The sequence below is a fragment of the Pristiophorus japonicus genome, chromosome 11 (assembly GCF_044704955.1).
Source record: "Pristiophorus japonicus isolate sPriJap1 chromosome 11, sPriJap1.hap1, whole genome shotgun sequence".
NCBI classification, from domain to species: domain Eukaryota; kingdom Metazoa; phylum Chordata; class Chondrichthyes; family Pristiophoridae; genus Pristiophorus; species Pristiophorus japonicus.
In genome coordinates this window covers 30171702-30194400 of record NC_091987.1, presented here as the reverse complement: position 1 = coordinate 30194400, position 22699 = coordinate 30171702, and the positions used below count along the sequence as shown (strand labels likewise).

The 22699-nt window shown below is 44.6% G+C and overlaps 1 protein-coding gene across 3 annotated transcripts in view; it reads left to right on the top strand.

Moving 5' to 3' along the window:
- Window positions 1–22699, top strand: part of LOC139275707 (thiosulfate:glutathione sulfurtransferase) — a 125756-nt gene that overhangs the window by 37441 nt on the left and 65616 nt on the right. The window contains exons 2-4 of one of the 3 annotated variants that reach the window (XR_011595736.1): window positions 8986–9105; window positions 9372–9435; window positions 15577–15658. Coding sequence is in view for 1 of the 3 variants with exons in the window: in XM_070892885.1 (XP_070748986.1) it covers window positions 15362–15452; window positions 15577–15739 (254 nt within the window). In the remaining 2 variants the exon portion in view is untranslated. Of the gene's footprint in view, window positions 1–8985; window positions 9106–9371; window positions 9436–10311; window positions 10351–10380; window positions 10387–15329; window positions 15453–15576; window positions 15740–22699 lie in introns of those variants that run through there. The other 2 variants (XR_011595737.1, XM_070892885.1) reach the window with 2 other exon arrangements.

Below are 22699 nucleotides of genomic sequence, written 5' to 3'. Positions count from 1 at the left end.
CAAATGGCATGTTGGCCTTCATAGCAAGGGGATTTGAGTACAGGGGCAGGGAGGTGTTGCTACAGTTGTACAGGGCATTGGTGAGGCCACACCTGGAGTATTGTGTACAGTTTTGGTCTCCTAACCTGAGGAAGGACATTCTTGCTATTGAGGGAGTGCAGCGAAGGTTCACCAGACTGATTCCCGGGATGGCGGGACTGACCTATCAAGAAAGACTGGATCAACTGGGCTTGTATTCACTGGAGTTCAGAAGAATGAGAGGGGACCTCATAGAAACATTTAAAATTCTGACGGGGTTAGACAGGTTAGATGCAGGAAGAATGTTCCCAATGTTGGGGAAGTCCAGAACCAGAGGTCACAGTCTAAGGATAAGGGGTAAGCCATTTAGGACCGAGATGCGGAGGAACTTCTTCACCCAGAGAGTGGTGAACCTGTGGAATTCTCTACCACAGAAAGTTGTTGAGGCCAATTCATTAAATATATTCAAAAAGGAGTTAGATGAGGTCCTTACTACTAGGGGGATCAAGGGGTATGGCGAGAAAGCAGGAATGGGGTACTGAAGTTGAATGTTCAGCCATGAACTCATTGAATGGCGGTACAGGCTAGAAGGGCCTAATGGCCTACTCCTGCACCTATTTTCTATGTTTCTATGTTTCTATGTTTTTACTCAGATGGTAACACCCTCGCCTCTGAGTCAGAAGGTTGTGGGTTCATGTACCACTCCAGAGACTTGCGCACGAAAAATCTAGGCTGATACTCCAGTGCAGTACTGAGGGAGTGCTGCACTTTTGGAGGTGCCGACTTTAAACCGAGGTCCTGTCTGTCTCCTCAGGTGGATGCAAAAGATCTCATGGCTCTATTTCGAAGACGAGCAGGGGAATTATCCCCGGTGTCCTGGCTAATATTTATCCCCTCAATCAACATCACTAAAACAGATTATCTGGTCAGTATCACATTGTTGTTTGTAGGAGCATACTGTGTGTAAATTGACTACAACGTTTCCTACATCATCATCATCATAGACAGTCTCTCGAAATCGAGGAAGACTTGCTTCCACTATAAAAGTGAGTTCTCAGGTGGCTGTACAGTCCAATGCAGGAATTACAGCCTCTAACAGGTGGGGCAGACAGTGGTTGAAGGAAAAGGTGGGTGGAGAGCCTGGTTTGCCGCACGCTCCTTCCGCTGTCTCTGGTTGATTTCTGCATGCTCTCGGCAACGAGACTCGAGGTGCTACATTACAACAGTGACTACTCTTCAAAAAGTACCTCATTGGCTGTAAAGCACTTTGGGACATCCGGTGGTCGTGAAAGGTGCTATATAAATACAAGTCTTTCTTTACATTAATTATATTATCTTAATTTTATTTTTCATATTCCCTTCATCTCCTTTTTCACTTCCCCAATACACTTTCTATATTCCTCATAATTATCTTTAGTATTGTTAGCCCTAATTTTATCATATGCCTTTACTTTTAAGTTTCAGTTTAGCTTTAAGCTCGCTATCCCCAGAATTCTAATCTTTGAGGAACCCTCTTTATGCTTTATAGGATTTTTTTGTAGTCTATACACCTCCTATTTTGCATTGTTTGATCAACTGACCTGTTTGCGACTTTGTCCATCTCTCTAATCTTGCTGAACTTTGTCTTTTTCTAACCCAACATTGTTATCTTTGAAATTTTGTTATCCTTTTCTGTTCATACATTGAACCTAACTTATTCTGTGCTTGCTATTTCCTAATTGTTTTTCTACTTTCAAATCAATTATTTCCCAGGGCTATATCATGCAATGCTTCTTTCCTTGTTGGACGAGAAACATATTTATTGAGGGACTAATCCTGGATGTATTCTAAAAGGTTTTTCCCACTTTGACCACGTGCATTTCCTTTACTTCAGTCTATTTTGGAATAGATAAAATCACCCAATATTAATGCCCTGTTATATTTATATCTCTCTCTGAATTGTCTGTAGATCTCCTCCTCTATTTCATCTTCAATGCTATGTAAGGCTTTTGACAAGGTCCCACACAAGAGATTAGTGTGCAAAATTAAAACACATGGTATTGGGGGTAATGTATTGATGTGGATAGAGAACTGGTTGGCAGACAGGAAGCAAAGAGTAGGAATAAACTGGTCCTTTTCAGAATAGCAGGCAGTGACTAGTGGGGTACCGCAAGGTTCAGTGCTGGGATCCCAGCTATTTACAATATACATTAATGATTTAGACGAAGGAATTGAATATAACATCTCCAAGTTTGCAGATGACACTAAGCTGGGTGGCAGTGTGAGCTTTGAGGAGGATGCTAAGAGGCTGCAGGGTGACTTGGACAGGTTAGGTGAGTGGGCAAATGCATGGCAGATGCAGCATAATGTAGATAAATGTGAGGTTATCCACTTTGGTGGCAAAAATAGGAAGGCAGAATATTACCTGAATGGTGACAGATTAGTAAAAGGGGAGGTGCAACGAGACCTGGGTGTCATGGTACATCAGTCATTGAAAGTTGACATGCAGGTGCAGCAGACGGTGAAGAAGGCAAATGGCATGTTGGCCTTCATAGCGAGGGGATTTGAGTATAGGAGCAGGGAAGTCTTACTGCAGATATACAGGGCCTTGGTGAGACCACACCTTGAATATTGTGTACAGTTTTGGTCTCCTAATCTGAGGAAGGACATTCTTGTTATTGAGGGAGTGCAGCGAAGGTTCACCAGACTGATTCCTGGGATGGCAGGACTGACATATGAAGAAAGACTGGATCGACTTGGCTTATATTCACTGGAATTTAGAAGAATGAGAGGGGATCTCATAGAAACAAAAAAAAGTTCTGATGGGATTGGACAGGTTAGATGCAGGAAGAATGTTCCTGATGTTGGGGAACCAGGTTTCACAGTCTTTGGGATAAGGGGTAAGCCATTTAGGACCGAGATGGCTTACCCTTCGGTCCTAAACCCCTTCTTCACTCAGAGAATTGTGAACCTGTGGAATTCTCTACCACAGAGAGTTGTTGAGGCCAGTTCGTTAGATATATTCAAAAGGGAGTTAGATGTGGCCCTTATGGCTAAAGGGATCAAGGGGTATGGAGAGAAAGCAGGAATGGGGTACTGAAGTTGCTTGCTCAGCCATGATCATATTAAATGGTGATGCAGGCTCGAATGGCCTACTCCAGCACCTATTTTCTATGTTTCTATGTAATGTAATCTGAGAATTGTACCATTTCCTGTCCTATTTCTTAATTCTATCCATTGGATTCTGCCCTAACATGGCCCCCTAAGACATTATTAAAATCTAGGGCTGTGATAGAATCCTTCACTAATAGTGCCAACTCACCTATTTTTCCATTCCTATCTCTTCTGAAAACACATTCCTATATTACAAGGTCATTTTGACCAAAAGACTATTTGAGTAGATTCGAATTTTTATGGCAGCGTATCAAAGGTCTTGATTTCAAAAAAGGACACAATTTCACTGTGAAGTCCAAAGTTTTGTGTTGTAAATCTGCTGGTGTCCAGTAATCAGTGCAACCATGGGGATCCTCGAACAGCTAAGGAGTGAATGTTCATGACCTAATTTAAATGGACTTCTGTATGTGTCAGAGGAATTATTCCAGAGAGCCATCAAGGCGCCTGTAAGAAGAAAAAAGCAAGTCGAGACTGTCAGTTTTTACTAAGCATGCTGGAGAATTAGTGCAAGCAGGGTCACAGGTCTGTAAATGAAGCAGTACCTTTCCCCAGCCCCTCTTGAACAGGCAAATGAGGCTTCCGCCTGCTTCTTAGGGAGCTTCATTTGTCTCCCCAGGCCCGACCAGAAGCTAGAGCAGGGTCCAAATCTCCCAGAATTCATTTCCATCAGATTTCCCAGCCACTGCCATTCTGTTTGCAACCAAATCCAAGGGCTAAGCACACCAAAATTAGCCCCATCACTTTACTGACGGACTTGACGGATTAAATTATGAGAACAGTTTGCAGAAACTTGGTTTGTATTCCCTTGAGTTTAGAAGGTTGAGGGCAGATCTGTTATATATGTAAACTTGTATTTACTCTGTACAGCCACCAGAGGGCTCATCCCCTGGAGTCGCAAGGGATCCCATAATCCCTGGGAGCACAGGTATTTAAGGAGGCCTCACAGGTTGGAGAGGCACTCTGGAGAACTGCAATAAAAGACTAAGGTCACACTTTACTTTGAGCTCACAGTCTGACTCTTTCTCCATACATAACAACTGGCGACGAGATGCAGATAGCGAACGCAAAGATGGGGAAGAGAATGCTGCCAAACGAAGGGTGATCCTCCTCACCGTCTGTGGGGCACCAACGTATGGCCTCATGAAGAATCTGCTCACTCCAGCAAAACCCACGGAGAAATCGTACGATGATTTGTGCACACTGGTCCGAGAGCATTTGAACCCGAAGGAAAGGGTTCTGATGGCGAGGTACCAGTTCTACACCTACAAAAGGTCTGAAGGCCAGGAAGTGGCGAGTTATGTCACCAAGCTAAGACGCCTTGCAGGACATTGCGAATTTGGAACACATGCTCAGACCTTTTCGTACTTAGCATTGGCCACGAAACCATACTTCGCAAACTTTTGACTGTAGAGACCCCAACCTTGAGTAAGGCAATAGCGATAGCTCAGGCGTTCATTGCCACCAGTGACAATACTAAACAAATCTCTCAGTACACACAAGTGCTGCTACAGTACTGTGAACAAAGTGATGCTGTTTTCGAATCGCAACGTACAGGGCAGGTCACACATGCCTGAAGCTGCACGTCCACAGATGTCTCAGAGTCCACCATCAAGGGTGATGAATGCAAGGCCATTCACATCTTGTTGGCGCTGCGGAGGTGATCATCATTTCCATTCATGTCGATTCAAAGGGTATGTTTGCAAGGGCTGTAGAACAGTGGGACACCTCCAACATATGTGCAGGCAAGCTGCTAATCCTGTTAAACCTGCAAACCACCATGTTGCAGAGGAGGACAGATCCACAGAGGATCACGACGAACCAGAGCCTCAGACCGAGCAGGCAGAGGTACATGGGGTGCTCACATTCACCACAAATTGTCCCCCGATAATGCTGAATGTTGAACTAAATGGACTCCCGGTGTCAATGGATCCGGACACGGGCGCGAGCCAGTACATCATGGGCAAAAAGACTTTCGAAAGACTGGTGCAACAAGGCCTCAAGACCAGTCTTAACTCCAATTCGTATGAAACTAAGAACATACACGAAAGAACTGATTCCCGTAATTGGCAGTGCTACCGCAAAGGTCTCTTACGATTGAGCGGTGCACAAGCTACCACTCTGGGTGGTACCGGGCGATGGTCCCACGCTGCTCAGCAGGAGCTGGCTGGGAAAGATACTCTGGAACTGGGACGATGTCCGAGCGCTATCGCCCGCTGACGACACTTCGTGTGCCCAGGTCTTAAACAAGTTCCCTTCGCTGTTCGAACCAGGCATTGGGAAATTCCAAGGAGCAAAAGTGAAGATCCACCTAATTCCGGGGCCGCGACCCATCCATCACAAGGCGAGAGCAGTACCGTACATGATGAGAGAAAGGGTAGAGATCGAGCTAGACCGGCTGCAACGAGAGGGCATCATTTCACCGATCGAGATCAACAAGTGGGCCAGCCCGATCGTTCCTGTCCTCAAGGGAGACGGCACCGTCAGAATCTGTGGCGAGTACAAAGTAACTATCAATCGTTTCTCCCTGCAAGACCAATACCCACTACTAAAGGCTGACGACCTCTTTGCAACGCTGGCGAGAGGAAAGACGTTCATGAAGCTGGATCTGACTTCAGCCTACATGACGCAGGAACTGGAGGCATCATCAAAAGGCCTCACCTGCATCAACATGCACAAAGGTCTTTTTATTTATAACAGATGCCCATTTGGAATTCGATCAGCGGTGGCAATATTCCAGAGAAACATGGAAAGCTTACTGAAGTCGATCCCGCACACCGTGGTCTTCCAGGACGACATCTTGGTCACACGTCGGAACACAGTCGAGCATCTGCAGAATCTGGAGGAGGTTCTTAGTCGACTCAACCGCTTGGGGCTCAGGTTAAAACGTCGAAGTGTGTTTTCCTGGCGCCTGATGTGGAGTTCTTGGGAAGGAGGATTGCGGCGGACGGCATCAGGCCCACCAACGCGAAGATGGAGGCAATCGAGAATGCACCGAGGCCACAGAACGTGACGGAGCTGCGGTCGTTTCCGGGACTCCTGAACTACTTTGGTAACTTCTTACCGGGTCTCAGCACACTGTTAGAACCACTGCATGTCTTACTACGGAAAGGGTACGAATGGGTTTGGGGCAAAAGCCAAGAAAATGCCTTTGTAAAAGCGAGAAAATTGTTATACTCAAACAAATTGCTTATGTTGTATGATCCATGTAAGCGTTTGGTACTAGCATGTGATGCGTCGTCATATGGCGTGGGTGTGTATTGCAACAAGCTAATGATTTCGGGAAACTGCAACCAGTTGCTTATGCATCCAGGAGTCTGTCTAAGGCCGAGAGAGCCTACAGCATGATTGAGAAAGAAGTGTTAGTGTGTGTCTATGTAGTAAAGAAAATGCATCAATACATGTTTGGGCTAAAATTCGAATTGGAAACTGACCATAAGCCACTCATATCCCTGTTTTCCGAGAGTAAAGGGATAAATACCAACGCATCGGCCCGCATCCAGAGATGGGCGCTCACGTTGTCCGCATACAACTACGCCATCTGCCACAGGCCAGGCACAGAAAACTGCGCCGATGCTCTCAGTAGACTGCCATTGCCCACCACAGGGGTGGAAATGGCGCAGCCTGCAGATTTAGCCATGGTCATGGAAGCATTTGAGAGTGAGCAATCACCCGTCACTGCCCAGCAGATCAAAACCTGGACAAGCCAGGACCCCTTATTATCCCTAGTCAAAAGCTGTGTGCTTCATGGGAGCTGTTCCAGTGTCCCAGTGGCAATGCAGGAAGAGATAAAGCTATTCCAGCAGCGCAAAGATGAAATGTCTATACAGGCAGACTGCCTTCTGTGGGGCAATCGTGTAGTGGTTCCCAAGAAGGGCAGAGACATCTTCATCAATGACCTGCACAGTACCCAGGCATCGTAATGATGAAAGCGATAGCCAGATCCCACGTGTGGTGGCCCGCTATTGATGCGGACTTAGAGTCCTGCATTCACAGATGTAATACATGCTCGCAGTTAAGCAATGTACCCAGGGAGGCGCCGCTAAGTTTATGGTCTTGGCCCTCCAAACCATGGTCTAGGGTACACGTCGACTATGCAGGCCCGTTCTTGGGTAAAATGTTCCTTGTGGTTGTAGATGCACTTAAGACAAGGCTCTCATTAGTTCACCCTTATCTACATGAACAGGTAGAGAGCAGGCAGCTTCAACAAAGTACATACCATGATAGTGCAAATGTGTCAAGCGAGATTGAAATCAATGATCCTGTATTTGTATTGAATTATGGACATGGTCCCAAGTGGATTGAATGTGAGATAATGTCGGCAAGCACGTCCGCTGCCACTACTGAAAGCCTGCGGACCGTGTTTGCCACACACGGCCTACCCGATGTCCTGGTGAGCGACAACGGGCCATGTTTTACCAGTGCTGAGTTCAAAGAATTCATGACCCGTAACGGGATCAATCATGTCACATCTGCCCCGTTTAAACCAGCGTCCAATGGTCAGGCAGAGAGAGCAGTGCAAACCATCAAGCAAGGCTTGAAGAGGGTAACTGCAGACTCGCCTATGCCGAGTCCTGCTTAGCTACCGCACGAGACCCTACTCGCTCACTGGGATCCCACCTGCTGAACTGCTCATGAAAAGAGCACTTAAGACAAGGCTCTCATTAGTTCACCCTTATCTACATGAACAGGTAGAGAGCAGGCAGCTTCAACAAAGTACATACCATGATAGTGCAAATGTGTCATGCGAGATTGAAATCAATGATCCTGTATTTGTACTGAATTATGGACAAGGTCCCAAGTGGCTTCCCGGCACTGTCGTGGCCAAAGAGGGGAGCAGGGTGTTTTGGGTCAAACTTTCATATGCACTCATTCACCGGAAACACTTGGACCAAATCAAACTCAGATTCACGGACTATCCTGAGCAACCCACCTTGGACGCTACCTTTTTTGATCCCCCAACATACACACCAGTGGCAACCGTCACCGCGGTTGACCACGAAGCAGAACCCATCATCGACAGCAGCCCAGCAGGACCCAACACACCAGGCAGCCCAGCAAGGCCAGCTGCACAGCAGCCCAGCGAGGGCCCAACAAATGATTGAACAACACCAGCTTTCATACCGAGACGATCAACCAGGGCAAGAAGGGCCCCAGATCGACTCACATTGTAAATAGTTACACTATTGACTTTGGTGGGTGGAGTGTTGTTATATATGTAAACTTGTATTTACTCTGTACAGCCACCAGAGGGCTCATTCCCTGGAGTCCCAAGGGATCCCATAATCCCTTGGGAGCACAGGTATTTAAGGAGGCCTCACAGGTTGGAGAGGCACTCTGGAGACCTGCAATAAAAGACTAAGGTCTTTACTTTGAGCTCACAGTTTTCAGTCTGACTCTTTCTCCATACATAACAAGATCTATTTCGAGGTCTTTAAAATTATAAAGGAATTCAATAGTGTAAATACAGAGAATCTATTTCCTCTCATAGATGAATCCAGAACGGTGGCATAATCTCAAAATTAGAGCCACGCTATTGACAAGTGAAATCGGGCACTTTTTTCACACAAAGGGTAGTGGAAATCTGAAACTTTCTCATCCAAAAGGCTGTGAGTGCTGGGTCAATTGAAGTTTTCAAAATTGAGTTTGATAGATTTTGTCAGGTAAGGGTATTGACGGATATGGAGAAAAGGTAGACAAATGGAGTTAAGGTTCAGATCTGTCATGATGTAATAGAATGGCTCAAGGTCATGTTTCTATGAATTGGGTGAAGTTTTCGATGGTGACTCAATAACCATTTTTTTCATTTATTTACAGAAATCGCTGATCAGAAAACAGAAAAATTAGAGTAGCGTGAAACCAAAGATTAACTAAACCTATAAAAACAAGACTGAGAACACTGGAATCCTGGCAGAAAATGATGGAAATACATAGCAGGTCAGTTAGTATCTGTAACCAGATCAACAAATTAAATATTTGGTTGTATATTCTTCATCAGAATTGAAAACTAAAGATAAGCAAGGATTTTGTTGAGGTTGGAAGTAAACCTTGTTTATGAAATTAATGTTGTGCAACCAGTGTTAAAGAGGAGCGGCTAACTCACCAATCAGTGAGCAAAGGACTTTTTACATTCTACTCCTTGCAACTGTTGTTTTGTTGTTGCTGAATTCAGTGAAAGAACTTGAAATATGTTCATGTTACAGACAAGATCATTTTATATGGTTATGACCAGGCTCGCTTACAACATGCCCTTCAGAGGTATAGCAGGTAAAAAGATTTTTTTTTTTGTGAATTTGGAACTGGGCCTTTCCTTCTTCGAAATGAGGTCCCTGTAGGTGATTTATTTATGTGACTGTGTCTGTATGTGGAGGTACATCTTCTCCTTTTAATACTATCATGACAGTACATGGAAAAATGTAAAGTTTCATAAAGAGGTATGGGGAGAATTCATGCGTATCTTTGTGGCAGTTAATTTTCTAAGTGCTGGTCATTTTTATACCAACTTAAAGCCAGTCAGAAAGCAGATTGTTTGTAAAACTGTGTGTATAATCAAGTTAAATATTCCAGTTGGGATTTTTATTGCAGATCCTGTTGTAGATTTTCAGATTTGTTTTGCAAATTTGCAACTATAAAATGTGGCTGGACCATATAAAGCGTTATCGAGTCCTGCTCCCAACTGCCAAAATTGCTCACTATTCCATAAGAACGTAAGAAATAGGAGCAGGAGTAGGCCATTCTGCCCTTCGAGCCTGCACTGTCATTCAATAAGATCATGGCTGATCTCCTACCTCAACTCCACATCCCGCACGATCCCCATATCCCTTGATACCCTTAATATCCAAAAATCTAATCGATTGCTGCCTTGAATATACTCAATGACAGAGCATCCACAGCTTTCTGGGCTGGAACATTCCAGAGATTCACTATCCTCTGAGTGAAGATATTTCTCCTCACCCCAGTCCTAAATTGCCGACCCCTTATTCTGAGACTGTGTCCCGTGTTCTAGATTCCCCAGCCAAGGGAAACATCCTCCCTGCATCTACCCTGTCAAGCCCTGTATGAATTTTGTATGTTTCAATGAGATCACTTCTCATTCTTCTAAATGCTAGAGAATATAGGCCTAATCTACTCAATCTCTCATAGGACGATCCCCCCATCCTAAGAATCACTGGTGAACCTTTGCTGCACTCCCTCTATGGCAAGTATATCCTTCCTTGGGTAAGGAGAGCAAAACTGTGCACAATACCAAGGCCCTATATAATTGAGTAAGACATCTTATACTCAAATCCATCCATAATAAAGGCCAACATACCATTTTCTTTCTTAATTGCTTATCAGCGATTCATGTACAAGGACGCCCAGGTTCCTCTGAACACCAACATTTCCCAATCTCTCACCATTTAAAAAATACTCTGTTTTTCTATTTTTCCTACTAAAGTGGATAACTTCACATTTCTTCAAATTATATTCCATTTGCCTTGTTCTTGCCCACTCGCTTAGCCTATCCCCTTGAAGTCTCTTTGCATCCTCCTCACAACTTACATTCCCACCTAGCTTTGTATCATCAGAAAACTTGGATATATTACATTTGGTCCCCTCATCCAAATCATTGTGAATATATTGTGAATAGCTGAGGCCCAAGCACCAATCCTTGTGGCACTTGAGCATAGGTTTTGAGACAGGTTTGTTAGACCCGTAAAATAGGGTACAGGAGGCACCATCAAAACCCTCATACTGGATTCTTACTGGCTTTTCCCACACTCTGTCACCTACAAAACACAATAATTCAGTCTTACAATCATTAGCACATCAACTAAGTACATACACTTAGAACAAAAATGATGCAGACAAAGAAAATAGACAGTGTAAAGAAAGCTGAAGTTTAACATCTAATCAACAAGTCATGGACTTAAAAGATTCTCCAGATCTCTTTTTTTTTACTCGTATCTATCCATTGTGGATAATTCTTACAAAATTTATTTCTCCCTAGCCTTCAATTTTCACAATCTAAATTCTGTATCATTTTTCACTTAAATTTTAATCATTTTTTTTAACTTAAACACACCATCAATCCCTCTAACAGGTACCAGTGTGTTTAACTCTATCCTGATTTTGTTCATTAATTAGATAGTTTATCAATGGAGTATGTGTCAATTGTCTCACTTCCCTGAGCCACACTAACCATTTCATGTCTTGTTGTTGTCAAGTAACTGAGCATGTCTGAGACCCGTTCTTCAGTGCAAATTCACCATGCATTTCCACATGCTAGTTGCTTCATATGTAACAAATCACGTCTGCATGCTTACACCGGTATCTGCATATCATCCAGTACAAGCCATCTCTGGCTTTCAGGTCATCTTATTGTCTAGAGATCTTTGCTCATCTCTACTGTATGTCTCAATTAGTGATCAAACTATCAATGCAACTTTCTTTATAAGTTCATTGGCAAGGACACAAATGTCTCAAAGAGAAAGCTATCAATTTACTATTCTTAACTACACTTTCCTGACTTTCACTAGAATGTTAGAAAAAATTCCCATTTGGTGGTGTAATTTTCCTATTTTTATCATTCATCTTAAGTGGACATCCCATTAATTACTATTTATATTCATGCGCTCTGGAGAAACCTTACTATCCAGTACAATATTAAAGATTAACATTTAAAAAAAAATCTTTATAACAAACTATATTGTGCCCGAGTCCATTTTATCATTTCCAACTTATTCCAACAAACAGCAGTTTTGTTTCCCCACAAACTTTTTCTCTTGATACACAGCAATTAGTAGGACCACCTAGATTGTCCTCAACCAGTTTATTTTCAAACTTCAGTTCGATTTTCCCTTCTCGAATGCTTGCAACAGCTACTTGTATTAATTTATCTTTAGGAATTCATCTTACTAATTCCAAATCCAGAAACAAGTGATTGTCAAGCTTTGATAGTTCACATGTGGGCGGAAATTGCCCCCCCCCCCACCGAAAACGTGGCGCACTTACTCTGTTTTAGCTGTTTTTACAGGTGCGGTGGACGTGGTGGCTGCTTGAGCGAAATTCCACTCTTTGGCTTTTTTTTCCAGTGGCCCGGAAGTCGGTCATCATGGGGGCGGAAGTGTGGCGATGAGTGGACGTTCGCACACTAGAGGGGCGGGAGTGGGGGGGGGGGGGCGGGGCGTCTGCCGCTGTCAGTCATCAGTGTAGCGCTGATGACGTCATCACCGTGGCACGTCACCACGTCGCTCCCCTTCACGTAAAGTGATTCTTCAAGTTAGGTCCACTGGGCCATGAGGCAGGGTTTCAGCTGGGCCAGCAGTACTGCACCCAAGAAGGGCTGCCAGGTTGCCCATTAGCGACCTGGCCGAACCTGGGGCATAATTGTCAGCCAGACCTCCGCTTTATTGGCAGCCGCACCGCTATTTTAGAAGCAGTCCAAGCACAGTGCACTGGCAGAAAAAAGCTGCCAGTGGCACCGAGTGGCGGGAGCAAGACTTTCTCTGCAGAATTTTGTGTTCGGGCAGGGGGCGGACATCGGCGGTGCACGCTCTGATGACTCACTTAGGATGGATTGGCAGCAGCGGTGCGGTAGTAGGGGGAAAGGGTCACCGACGGGATACCGCAGGAGCGAAATTTTCAAAATGGTGGCCATTTCCGCTCCGCAGCATTGCCGCTGATTTCCGGTGGTAACAGAGCCTTAAGGGAAAGGCGAATTTCGGTCCCATGGTGTCTGAACATTAGAGACACGAGAGCGCTCAATTCATTTGAAAGGTAACTTCCATATCTTATCTCAACTCCCCACTTTTTGTCTCTCATCAGAGAACATAGCATTTTAGATTATTTCTAAACTTTTTAGTATTACTTCTTTTAAAAAGATTTCCAAACCCAGAACAACCAAAATATTTAACAAGGAGCATCACCTCAAATGTCTCAAAATTCCAATTCAAATACTGCCAATCTTTTTTTTAAATGACCACAATTTCACTCTGGTCACAATGTAGTACAAAGAGCTATACACTCCTTAGGAAACCAAGACATTTGCATTTCTAAGCATTTCTCTGAGCCAAAGAGAGTTTCCATCTGCAATTCGAATACAACCAACACAGATTTTTCCTGTCACAGTTTTAATCACATAACCACATACATTTTTAGGCATCTCTGATTTCTAACACTAGTATATTACCCCCAATCCCATGAGCCTTAATTTTTTTTAATAACCTCTTGTGTGACACCTTATCGAATGCCTTCTGAAAATCCAAATGCATCACATCCACTTGTTCCCCCTTATCTATCTTACTAGTTACAACCTCAAAAAATTCTAACAGATTTGTCAAACACAATTTCCTATTCATAAATCTGTGTTGACTCTGCCCAATCCTATTAGTACTTTCTAAGTGCCCTGTTACAACGTCCTTGTTGTGTATGCAATAACTGTTAGACTGAGTACTGTTTAACTCCAAGAGGTATGACCTTGGCTCTGCTTTATTAAGGCCCAAAGTGACTAATATACAAAATGGCTGGCCTTTTATACTTGGGCTGCACACACGTGCGTGCAGCCCAATGGCCTCCAACAGTGACACCATCTAGTGGCTAGTGATCCCAAAAGTACATACATGACAGTCCTTAATAATAGGTTCTAGCATTTTCCCTACTACTGATGTCATGCTAATTGGTCGACAGTTCACTGCTTTCTCTCTCCCTTCTTTCTTAAATAGTGGGATTACATTTGTTACCTTCCAATCCTCAGAAACCGTTCCAGAATCTATGGAGTTTTGGAAGATGACAACCAATGCATCAACTATCTCTATAGCCACCTCTTTTAAAACCCTATTATGTAGGCCATCAGGTCCAGGGGATTTAATGGCTTTTAGTCCCATTAATTTCTCCAGTACTATTTCCTTACTAATACTAATTTCTTTCAGTTCCTCATTCTCACTAGTCCTTTAGTTCTCCACTATTTCTGGAATATTTCTTGCATTTTCTTCCATGAAGACAGATACAAAGGGGTGAAACGGTCCCTTTTTATAGCCCCGTTAGCGCCTCGGGGGGCATTAACAGGGCGGAGTAAACTTTTTGCCCAGGGAGGGGTCGGTACCTCCTCCCGGGAAATTGTCTGGGAGTTTCCCGAGGCGCTGCCATGGCAGCAGCGCGCCCCACAGGTAGCAGCCCAGGCCGCTGAGCAGCCGGTGATGACATCATCGCCGTACGCGGTGACCCCCTCACTGCCCCGCACCAACTCCTTAACACCCCGCGGGGGAAATTGAGACTATCCGATCAGCTGCCTCTGCCATCTCCCTCCCTTCTCCTAGCCCACCGGGCCAAACTTCCTCTGAGGCTTCCCCCCAACCACCCTACCCCTGAACTCGCATCTTTCTCGAGCATCCCTGATTTTAATCGCTCCACCATTGGCCCTAAGTTCTGGAACTCCCTCCCTAAACCTCTCCGCCTCTCCCTCTCTCTTTCCTCCTTTAAGATGCTCCTTAAAACCTGCTGCTCTGACCTGCCATAATATCTCCTTATGTGGTTCGGTGTTTTGTTTTATAACGCTCCTGTAAAGCACCTTGGGACGTTTTACTACTTCGAAGGTGCTATATAAATACAAGTTGTTGTTGTTGAATTTTTGCTATGCTAAGAGTCTTTAAAAGTGATCAAATTAAAGGTGAATTGTGATAGTACATGGGTCACCAAGAGAGCGAGGAGAGAAATTATGATAAATATCCTGATGCAGAGAGCTGTTTGAGCATTGAATGCTTTGTCACAGGGGAACAATTGAGACAGATGGATTTATGCTTTTCATGGGAAATGTGGATAAACATTTGGGGCTGGGAATTAGGTTGAGGGTTTTTAGAGGCGGTAATGTCGGGCGGTGGATACATTTAGCACTGGGAAATGGTTTGCGTTGCCAGCCCAAAGATTCAGCAGCTGTGCCCTGACAGTGGAAAGGATGCTAAGGGAGGCGTTCCACACTTATCTTAGGGCGCTAGGCCAGGTGGGCAATTGAATATTCGTTGCTAAAGAGCCGGATTTATAGCGTCCAATGGGAGGCCTCCCAGGAAAAAAAAATTGCCACAAAAAACATTCCCCAAATAAAGAAAAATCACAAAAAGGAAAGAAAACAATCACACTTACCTCATGCAGTCATTCCTTCCCTCACCATAACTTTTGTTTTCCAGCTAAGGTGGTATCTTATGAAGAGCTGAAGCGGATGATTGCAAATCATAACATTCAACTTTTTGATGTGCGACGGCTGGAGGAGGTGGCTAAGGGCAAGATTCCCACTTCAATCAATGTTCCCTGTAAAATAGAGTTCCGTTGTTCAAAATCAATTAACTTTTCAGTATCCTTTATTTCATTGATTAAGGTTAAGGTCGAATGATACTCTTGTTGCCAAACTTACTGATCCTGTCCTTGCTTTTGTAGTAGATCAACTTGAGACTGCCCTGAAGATGGATGCTGAGATATTTCAGGAGACATATAAGTCACCAAAACCGAAAAGGGAGGATGCTAACATTGTATTTCAGTGTCGCTCTGGCGTAAGAAGTGCTACTGCCTTAGAAACAGCTCAGAATCTGGGATTTTCCAAGTATGTACACTTCTAAACATGAAAAAATGATATCAGGGCCAGAACAATCATTTTCCATAGTGGAGGAAGTAAGAGATTTTAAAAACTATATTTTTTTGTGATAGGTAATAATATCTACTGAGTTATTTAAAATGGATTGATGCTTCCGCTGAAACAGAAAACAAAGGAATTTCATGCAAAAGTTAAGAATTTGTTCATTTGTATTCAGAGAGCATGACTTCACGGTATTATTTTTGCCTGTTGCCGAGGAGAGTACTGAAGGTTAAGGAGAGGGAGGCATTTCAGGAGCAGTTTATTTCTACCTTGATGCAGTTATCTCTCCTTTTCTGATCTGCCTGCTCAACTGATTCAGGTGGATAATTTGAAGAAGATCAGGTAGTTCACCCAGAGACCTGGTAAAAATTCCTCCTTCGACCAACATGTCAAAACAACCCAATTAATTCATTCTCATTGCTATTTGTGGGTTCTTGCTGGTGGTAAAAGATTTGGCATGTTTACCCACATAACAATGGTAAACATACAATGTCATTCTTCCATGTGGAAATGCTTTGGGATGTTTCTGAGAGATGTGATCAGGCGCTATGTGAATGCAAATTCTTCATTCTTTTGATATGTATATAAGAACATAAGAAATAGGAGCAGGAGTAGGCCATACGGCCCCTCGAGCCTGCTCCGCCATTCAATAAGATCATGGCTGGTCTGATCATGGACTCAGCTCCACTTCCCTGCCCGCTCCCTATAACCCCTTGTCTCCTTATCGTTTAAGAAACTGTCTATTTCTGTCTTAAATTCATTCAATGTCCCAGCTTCCACAGCTCTCTAAGGCAGCGAATTCCACAGATTTACAACCCTCTGAGAGAAGAAATTTCTCCTCATCTCAGTTTTAAATGGGTAGTCCCTTATTCTAAGATCATGCCCTCTAGTTCTAGTCTCCCCCATCAGTGGAAACATCCTCTCTGCATCCACCTTGTCAAGCCCCCTCATAATCTTATACGTTTCGATACGATCACCTCTCATTCTTCTGAATTCCAATGAGTAGATGCCCAACCTACTCAACCTTTCCTCATAAGTCAACCCCCTCATCCTCGGAATCAACCTAGTGAACCTTCTCTGAACTGCCTCCAAAGCAAGTATATCCTTTCATAAATATGGAAGGCAAAACTGCACGCAGTATTCCAGGTGTGGCCTCACCAATACCTTATATAGCTGTAGCAAGACTTCCTTGCTTTTATACTCCATCCCCTTTGCAATAAAGGCCAAGATACCATTGGCCTTCCTGATCACTTGCTGTACATGTGTGCTCATTGTTCTTACTTTTATTTCAGTTCACTGCCAGTTAAGATAGAAGAGGATTTGGCCTTCCATTGTGTATAGCCAAACTCCAGAGGATAACATTTGTTACAATGGAACAAACGCAAAGTTTTGGTCAGTCGTAAAAGGGATGCCAATTCTTCTCTGATCTTCCTTGTTAATGATCTAAAATACAAACTGGGAAGATTAAGCAGTAAGCTAATTGTACTATGACCCATGACTTGCTTCAGCATTACTACCAATGACCAAAGACTGCTAAAATTGCAAACAGGCAGGAACTCAGTGGCAGCTGTCAAAAAAATAATTGCTAGCTTAAATACTGTCTTATTACTGTCTATGATATAACTGTGCCCAATGAAGTTAAAAGCTGACATAAAATTCCATAGCAACCTGACAGTTGTTATAGAAATCAACAAAGGAGAAGGAAAATATTTTGGAGCACTTTCAGAAGTAGTTCCATCCCCTCTATACAATGTCAAAATTGAATTTAAGTTTCTCAGACCTTGTAGGTGATATCATAAATTTTCCTTCTTCTGGAGATCCATTTCTTTCCTTCCATTTTGGGTTTCCTCTGCCACTCAGGTGATTTTCTGATGATTTAGATTAAGGGTGTATCCCGAGACTTGTTTTATATGCTAACCTAGACACAGTTGCATCAGGCTGATCTGGAAGCCAATTTGTAGATGCCCAAGCTGAAGAAAGTAGGCTTATAAAAAAGCAACTCCAAATATTGGCCCAGATATTCCGGCCTCCTGGGTCCGTACAGAGTGGGCATGGACCCGGGAAGGCATCGCAAAAGCACAATGCGCATGCGCTGAAAACCGGCTTTTGCGATCTGTCAAGCTGGAGCCTGACTGATCTTCCATATCGCCACATCCAGGACATTCGCATGGGCAAGATTGCTGTATTTACACATATCTTGCCCAACGGATGCCCTGAAAACTCTTGCACCTGATAAAAGCAAGTGCATAGCCTACTTTTACAGGCATACGAGTTTTAAAATACACAAAAACATAATATGATTAAATTAAAAAAACACATTTTATTGTTAAAAAACCTCCGCACTACAGTAAGTTTATTTTAAACCATAATTTAAAAACCTTTTTAAAAAATCAGAAAAGTATTTTTTTTTACAATACATAAATATCTTTAATTTAAATTAATAAAAATATGTGGTGTATTTTTTCTATTTTTTATTTGTATTTTGGGTGTTTGAGGGAGGTTTCTCAATCATAATTATGGGAACTCCAACTTACAGAGTTCCCATTATTATGAATGAGAAAATACATTACCTGATTGGCTGCCCAGAGCCATGTGACTGCAGCTCCAGCCCTGCCATCGTCCTGTCGTGCACGCGCTCCGACGCGCAGTGAGTGGAGGCCTCAGGACCGGGATCCCTCGTGGATGCAGCAGATTCAGGTAAGTGTGCATCTTGTTTAACTTTTTTACCCGATTGCCCGCAGGAAGCAGCCGAGTGGGATTTCTAGGCCATTAATAACTTTGTGACTTGGTGCTTCTGGACTGCTATTCAGGCTGCTCCAAAGCACCAATTCCTGGGGTAGTTTATAGAATCATTCCAGCATGCACCTGTGAACTATCACTGGTGTAGATCTATTGAATGACTACTTGCAATGCAAGATCTCCACTGAAGTTAACATGACTAGCAAAAGTAGAAGATATTAGGGCCAATTTTTCCCTGCTGTGCAGCTGAGTAACACTCAGGACTAGATGTTACACTTTTGTGCAGATCGCCCAAAAATTGGCATTATTTCCGGCGTGGGCGGTAAAAATGGTTTCTCAGATCCCGGCTTCTTGCCCATTCTTGAAGCACCTAGTCTCCATTTTTGAAATTGTGCGTTACCACGAGCGATATGAAATGGGCGGTAGCGTTAAATCTCTCTGATCTTCTGCCGTAAAGTATCGCCGTCCTTAGCAACGGCATGGCAACGCTGAATTCCCACGATTCAGGAGATCAAGGGTCATCATGACATGCACAGAAGAGGAGACAGAGAGAGAGGGAGCTGAGAGGGACTGAAGGCGTGTGTGGGTGTGGTGTGGCTGCTTTGGGAGGAAGGAGGGCGAATTTAGAGCTTTAGAGCAAATAGTGAAACAAAAATTAACTGTTACCAGCCACATATTTGCCCGAATTTGGTTTACAAAGGAGGGAGAGGAGGAGGCGACACAGCATGCTGTGGGGACTGACGCTGGTGAGAGCAGTGAGCTGGGAGAGGAGCACATTGGAGGGCGCAAAAGAGCGAGGAGATTCTCGGATGAGGCAAATGCCTCCCTCTTGCAGGAGGTCGAGTTACACTGGGGTCATTCGACCCAGGGAGGACATGGGAAGCCCACCCCAAAGGCCTACCAGAAGATATGGACCGAGATGGCAGAGCTGGTCTCGTCGGCGACCAACGAGGTGCGTGAGGGCACCCAATGCCGCAAACGATGGAACGACCTTGTGGGATCCGCAAGAGTAAGTATTACATTTACTTACATGTACGTATGTATTTATATAATTTGATTTGTAACAGTCATGAGTGACTATCAGCAGAGCTGAGGTCTTTCACTTTTACCGGGAATTTTGTACTCAAAGTCTGCGGTCACAGTGTATGTTTTTAGGTAAAGAATGATAATTATCATAATATTCATGATTACTTCTGTCGGTTATGTGTTATCGGTCTCTGTGATAGTACCGAGCAATGATATCACGCAATAATCTCATGCCATGTCATCCTGTCACCTTTTACAGAAGAAGCTATCGACGAAGAGGTCCATGCAGAGGTGAACGGGTGGGGGGCCACCAGTCACCAGCGACATCACTGAGATGGAACAGCGGGTGCTCGCACTCGTGAGGAAGCACCCCCCGACAGCCACGGACACATCTGCAGACCCTGAAGTGATGCCACGTGAGTAAAGCTTACACCACTGCATGATGTAAAGTCAATAGAAACATAGAAACATAGAAAATAGGTGCAGGAGCAGGCCATTCGGCCCTTCTAGCCTGCACCGCCATTCAATGAGTTCATGGCTGAACATGCAACTTCAGTACCCTATTCCTGCTTTCTCACCATACCCCTTGATCCCCCTAGTAGTAAGGACGACATCTAACTCCTTTTTGAATATATTTAGTGAATTGGCCTCAACAACTTTCTGTGGTAGAGAATTCCAAAGGTTCACCACTCTCTGGGTGAAGAAGTTCCTCCTCATCTCGGTCCTAAATGGCTTACCCCTTATCCTTAGACTGTCACCCCTGGTTCTGGACTTCCCCAACATTGGGAACATTCTTCCTGCATCTAACCTGTCTAAACCCATCAGAATTTTAAACGTTTCTATGAGGTCCCCTCTCATTCTTCTGAACTCCATTGAATACAAGCCCAGTTGATCCAGTCTTTCTTGATATGTCCGTCCCGCCATCCCGTGAATCAGTCTGGTGAACCTTCGCTGCACTTCCTCAATAGCAAGAATGTCCTTCCTCAGGTTAGGAGACCAAAACTGAACACAATACTCCAGGTGTGGCCTCACCAATGTCCTGTACAACTGTAGCAACACCTCCCTGCCCCTGTACTCAAATCCCCTCGCTATGAAGGCCAATATGCCATTTGCTTTCTTAACCGCCTGCTGTACCTGCATGCCAACCTTCAATGACTGATGTACCATGACACCCAGGTCTCACAATAGATGTCACACCTTCTCATATCCGAACACTCATATATGATAGATGATTCCTAAAAGTGTCATAGAAATAATGCTGGCCTAATGAAAATCATTGCAATGCAAATGTGTTGATGGTCATGAAATGTGATGTCTGCGATGATTTTGATAGTGGTGGTGCTTTTGTTGTACATATGCTGTGTGCAGTGCTGGAATCACCTTGTGAGCCTAGCACCCCCTTCTGCTGTAATAACCTCATTTCTGTTTTGCAGCTCAGCCAGCAGCGGGTTCCAGGCAAGATCACAGAGGCCAGAAGGTGGGGGCGCGGGGCCCGACTCGCCAGACGGTCCTACATCTGGTGCTGAGGAACTTGGATTCTCACCCGTCAATCCACTGGGTCTGTTCTCTACGGATGAGAGCGCAGGCTTCGAGGAACCTGCATCGCCATGCTCCATAAGCCATTCCACCCCAAGGCCATCTAGTGCTCCTCTGGTCATTCCCGCCTCCACTCTGGAGGTACCGGGCCACAGGGCACCCCATTCATCCCCAGGATGGCACCGACCTTGCGGAGGTTTTGTGGACACGGCAGGTCTGGTCCACGAGTGCGACATGAGAGCGGAGAGATGGTACAGTTGTCCAGGAGGACTGTAGACATTGGTGACCAGCTCCTCGAAGCAATGGGGGGGCATATCCTGACAGCTAGCCACCATGGCCGAGTACATTCTGTGGAAAGCGGAGGCCCTGGAGGCGATAGCCAGGAACACTGCAGGCACAGACCACCCAGTGATCCCAGAGTGCGGCACTCCTCCCCTAGGTTCCACACCACCACTGTGAACGACAGATGAGAGCAAGGACCAAGATCCTGCTTCTGCATCAGAGAATGTTCTCCCCTCGGCACCGCCACCCCACCCCCCCACCCGCTCCCGTACCCGTGCAACCACCGCCTCAGCCTTCATCCCCCCCAATGAGGCACCACCTGAGGAGCTCCTCGGCCAGGCACTGTGGAGCAAGGAGGGGAAGGAGTAGAGGTGGGGAGAAAAAGGGGCAGGGAGAAGGAAAGTGAGGTGCCTGTCCACAGGTGATGGCTGTGTTATATCTCCATCTAGGTGTTTGAAAATTGTTGTAATGTATAAGGGGAGGGGACCACTGTCTTGCTTTGCATTTGTACTCTGTGTTGCTGGACATGTTAAACATTTAATTGATGTCAGTGATGGAAAAAGTGGGGTATGGACGGGTGTTTTTGCCTGTGATACTTATGATTTCAGACCAATGTTGGTATGAAAAAATTTTTATTGGACATATCCTTGTTGCGTATTGTCTCAGATAGCTGGACCGTTACACACTGGTGATTTCTTAACATGTAAGGATTAAATAAAACTTAACTTCAATCAACGTAAACTTTAACTGGCACCAAGATGATGGGCACCATTGATGTCTGAGCTGCACACACACAGCAGTGTGTCAGCGTTGTCACTCACATCAACGCTCTTTCAGGCAAATCGTTCAGATATCAGCTCCTCACGTAACAGTCTTGCAGCTATGTAGCCACCACGGGCCCTTTCCTGCGGTCTAGAGGGGGTCGGGGCATGGTTGTATAGTCAGTCTGATTGTCTGGTACAGCGTCCAGCCCCTCGTCATCCTCTTCCTCTCTCTCCTGAGGTGGAGCATCAGTCCCTTCTGGCAATTCTTGTCCCCTCCTTATAGCCAGGTTGTGCAGCATGATGCACACGACCACAAATGTACCTACTTGCTTAGGGTTGTATTGTAGCTCCCCTCCTGAGTGGTCCAGACATCTGAAGCACTGCTTAAGCACAGTTATTGTTTTCTGGACCACATTGCATGTGTCTCTGTGGCTCTGGTTGTATCGTTTCTCGACCTCGGTGTGGGTGTCACATAGGGGGTTCATCAGCCAGGTGGCTAGGCCATATTGGTTGTCACCAAGCATCCAGCATTGTTCTTGTCGCTGAATCTTAAACATGTCAGAGACAGCGCTCTCATACA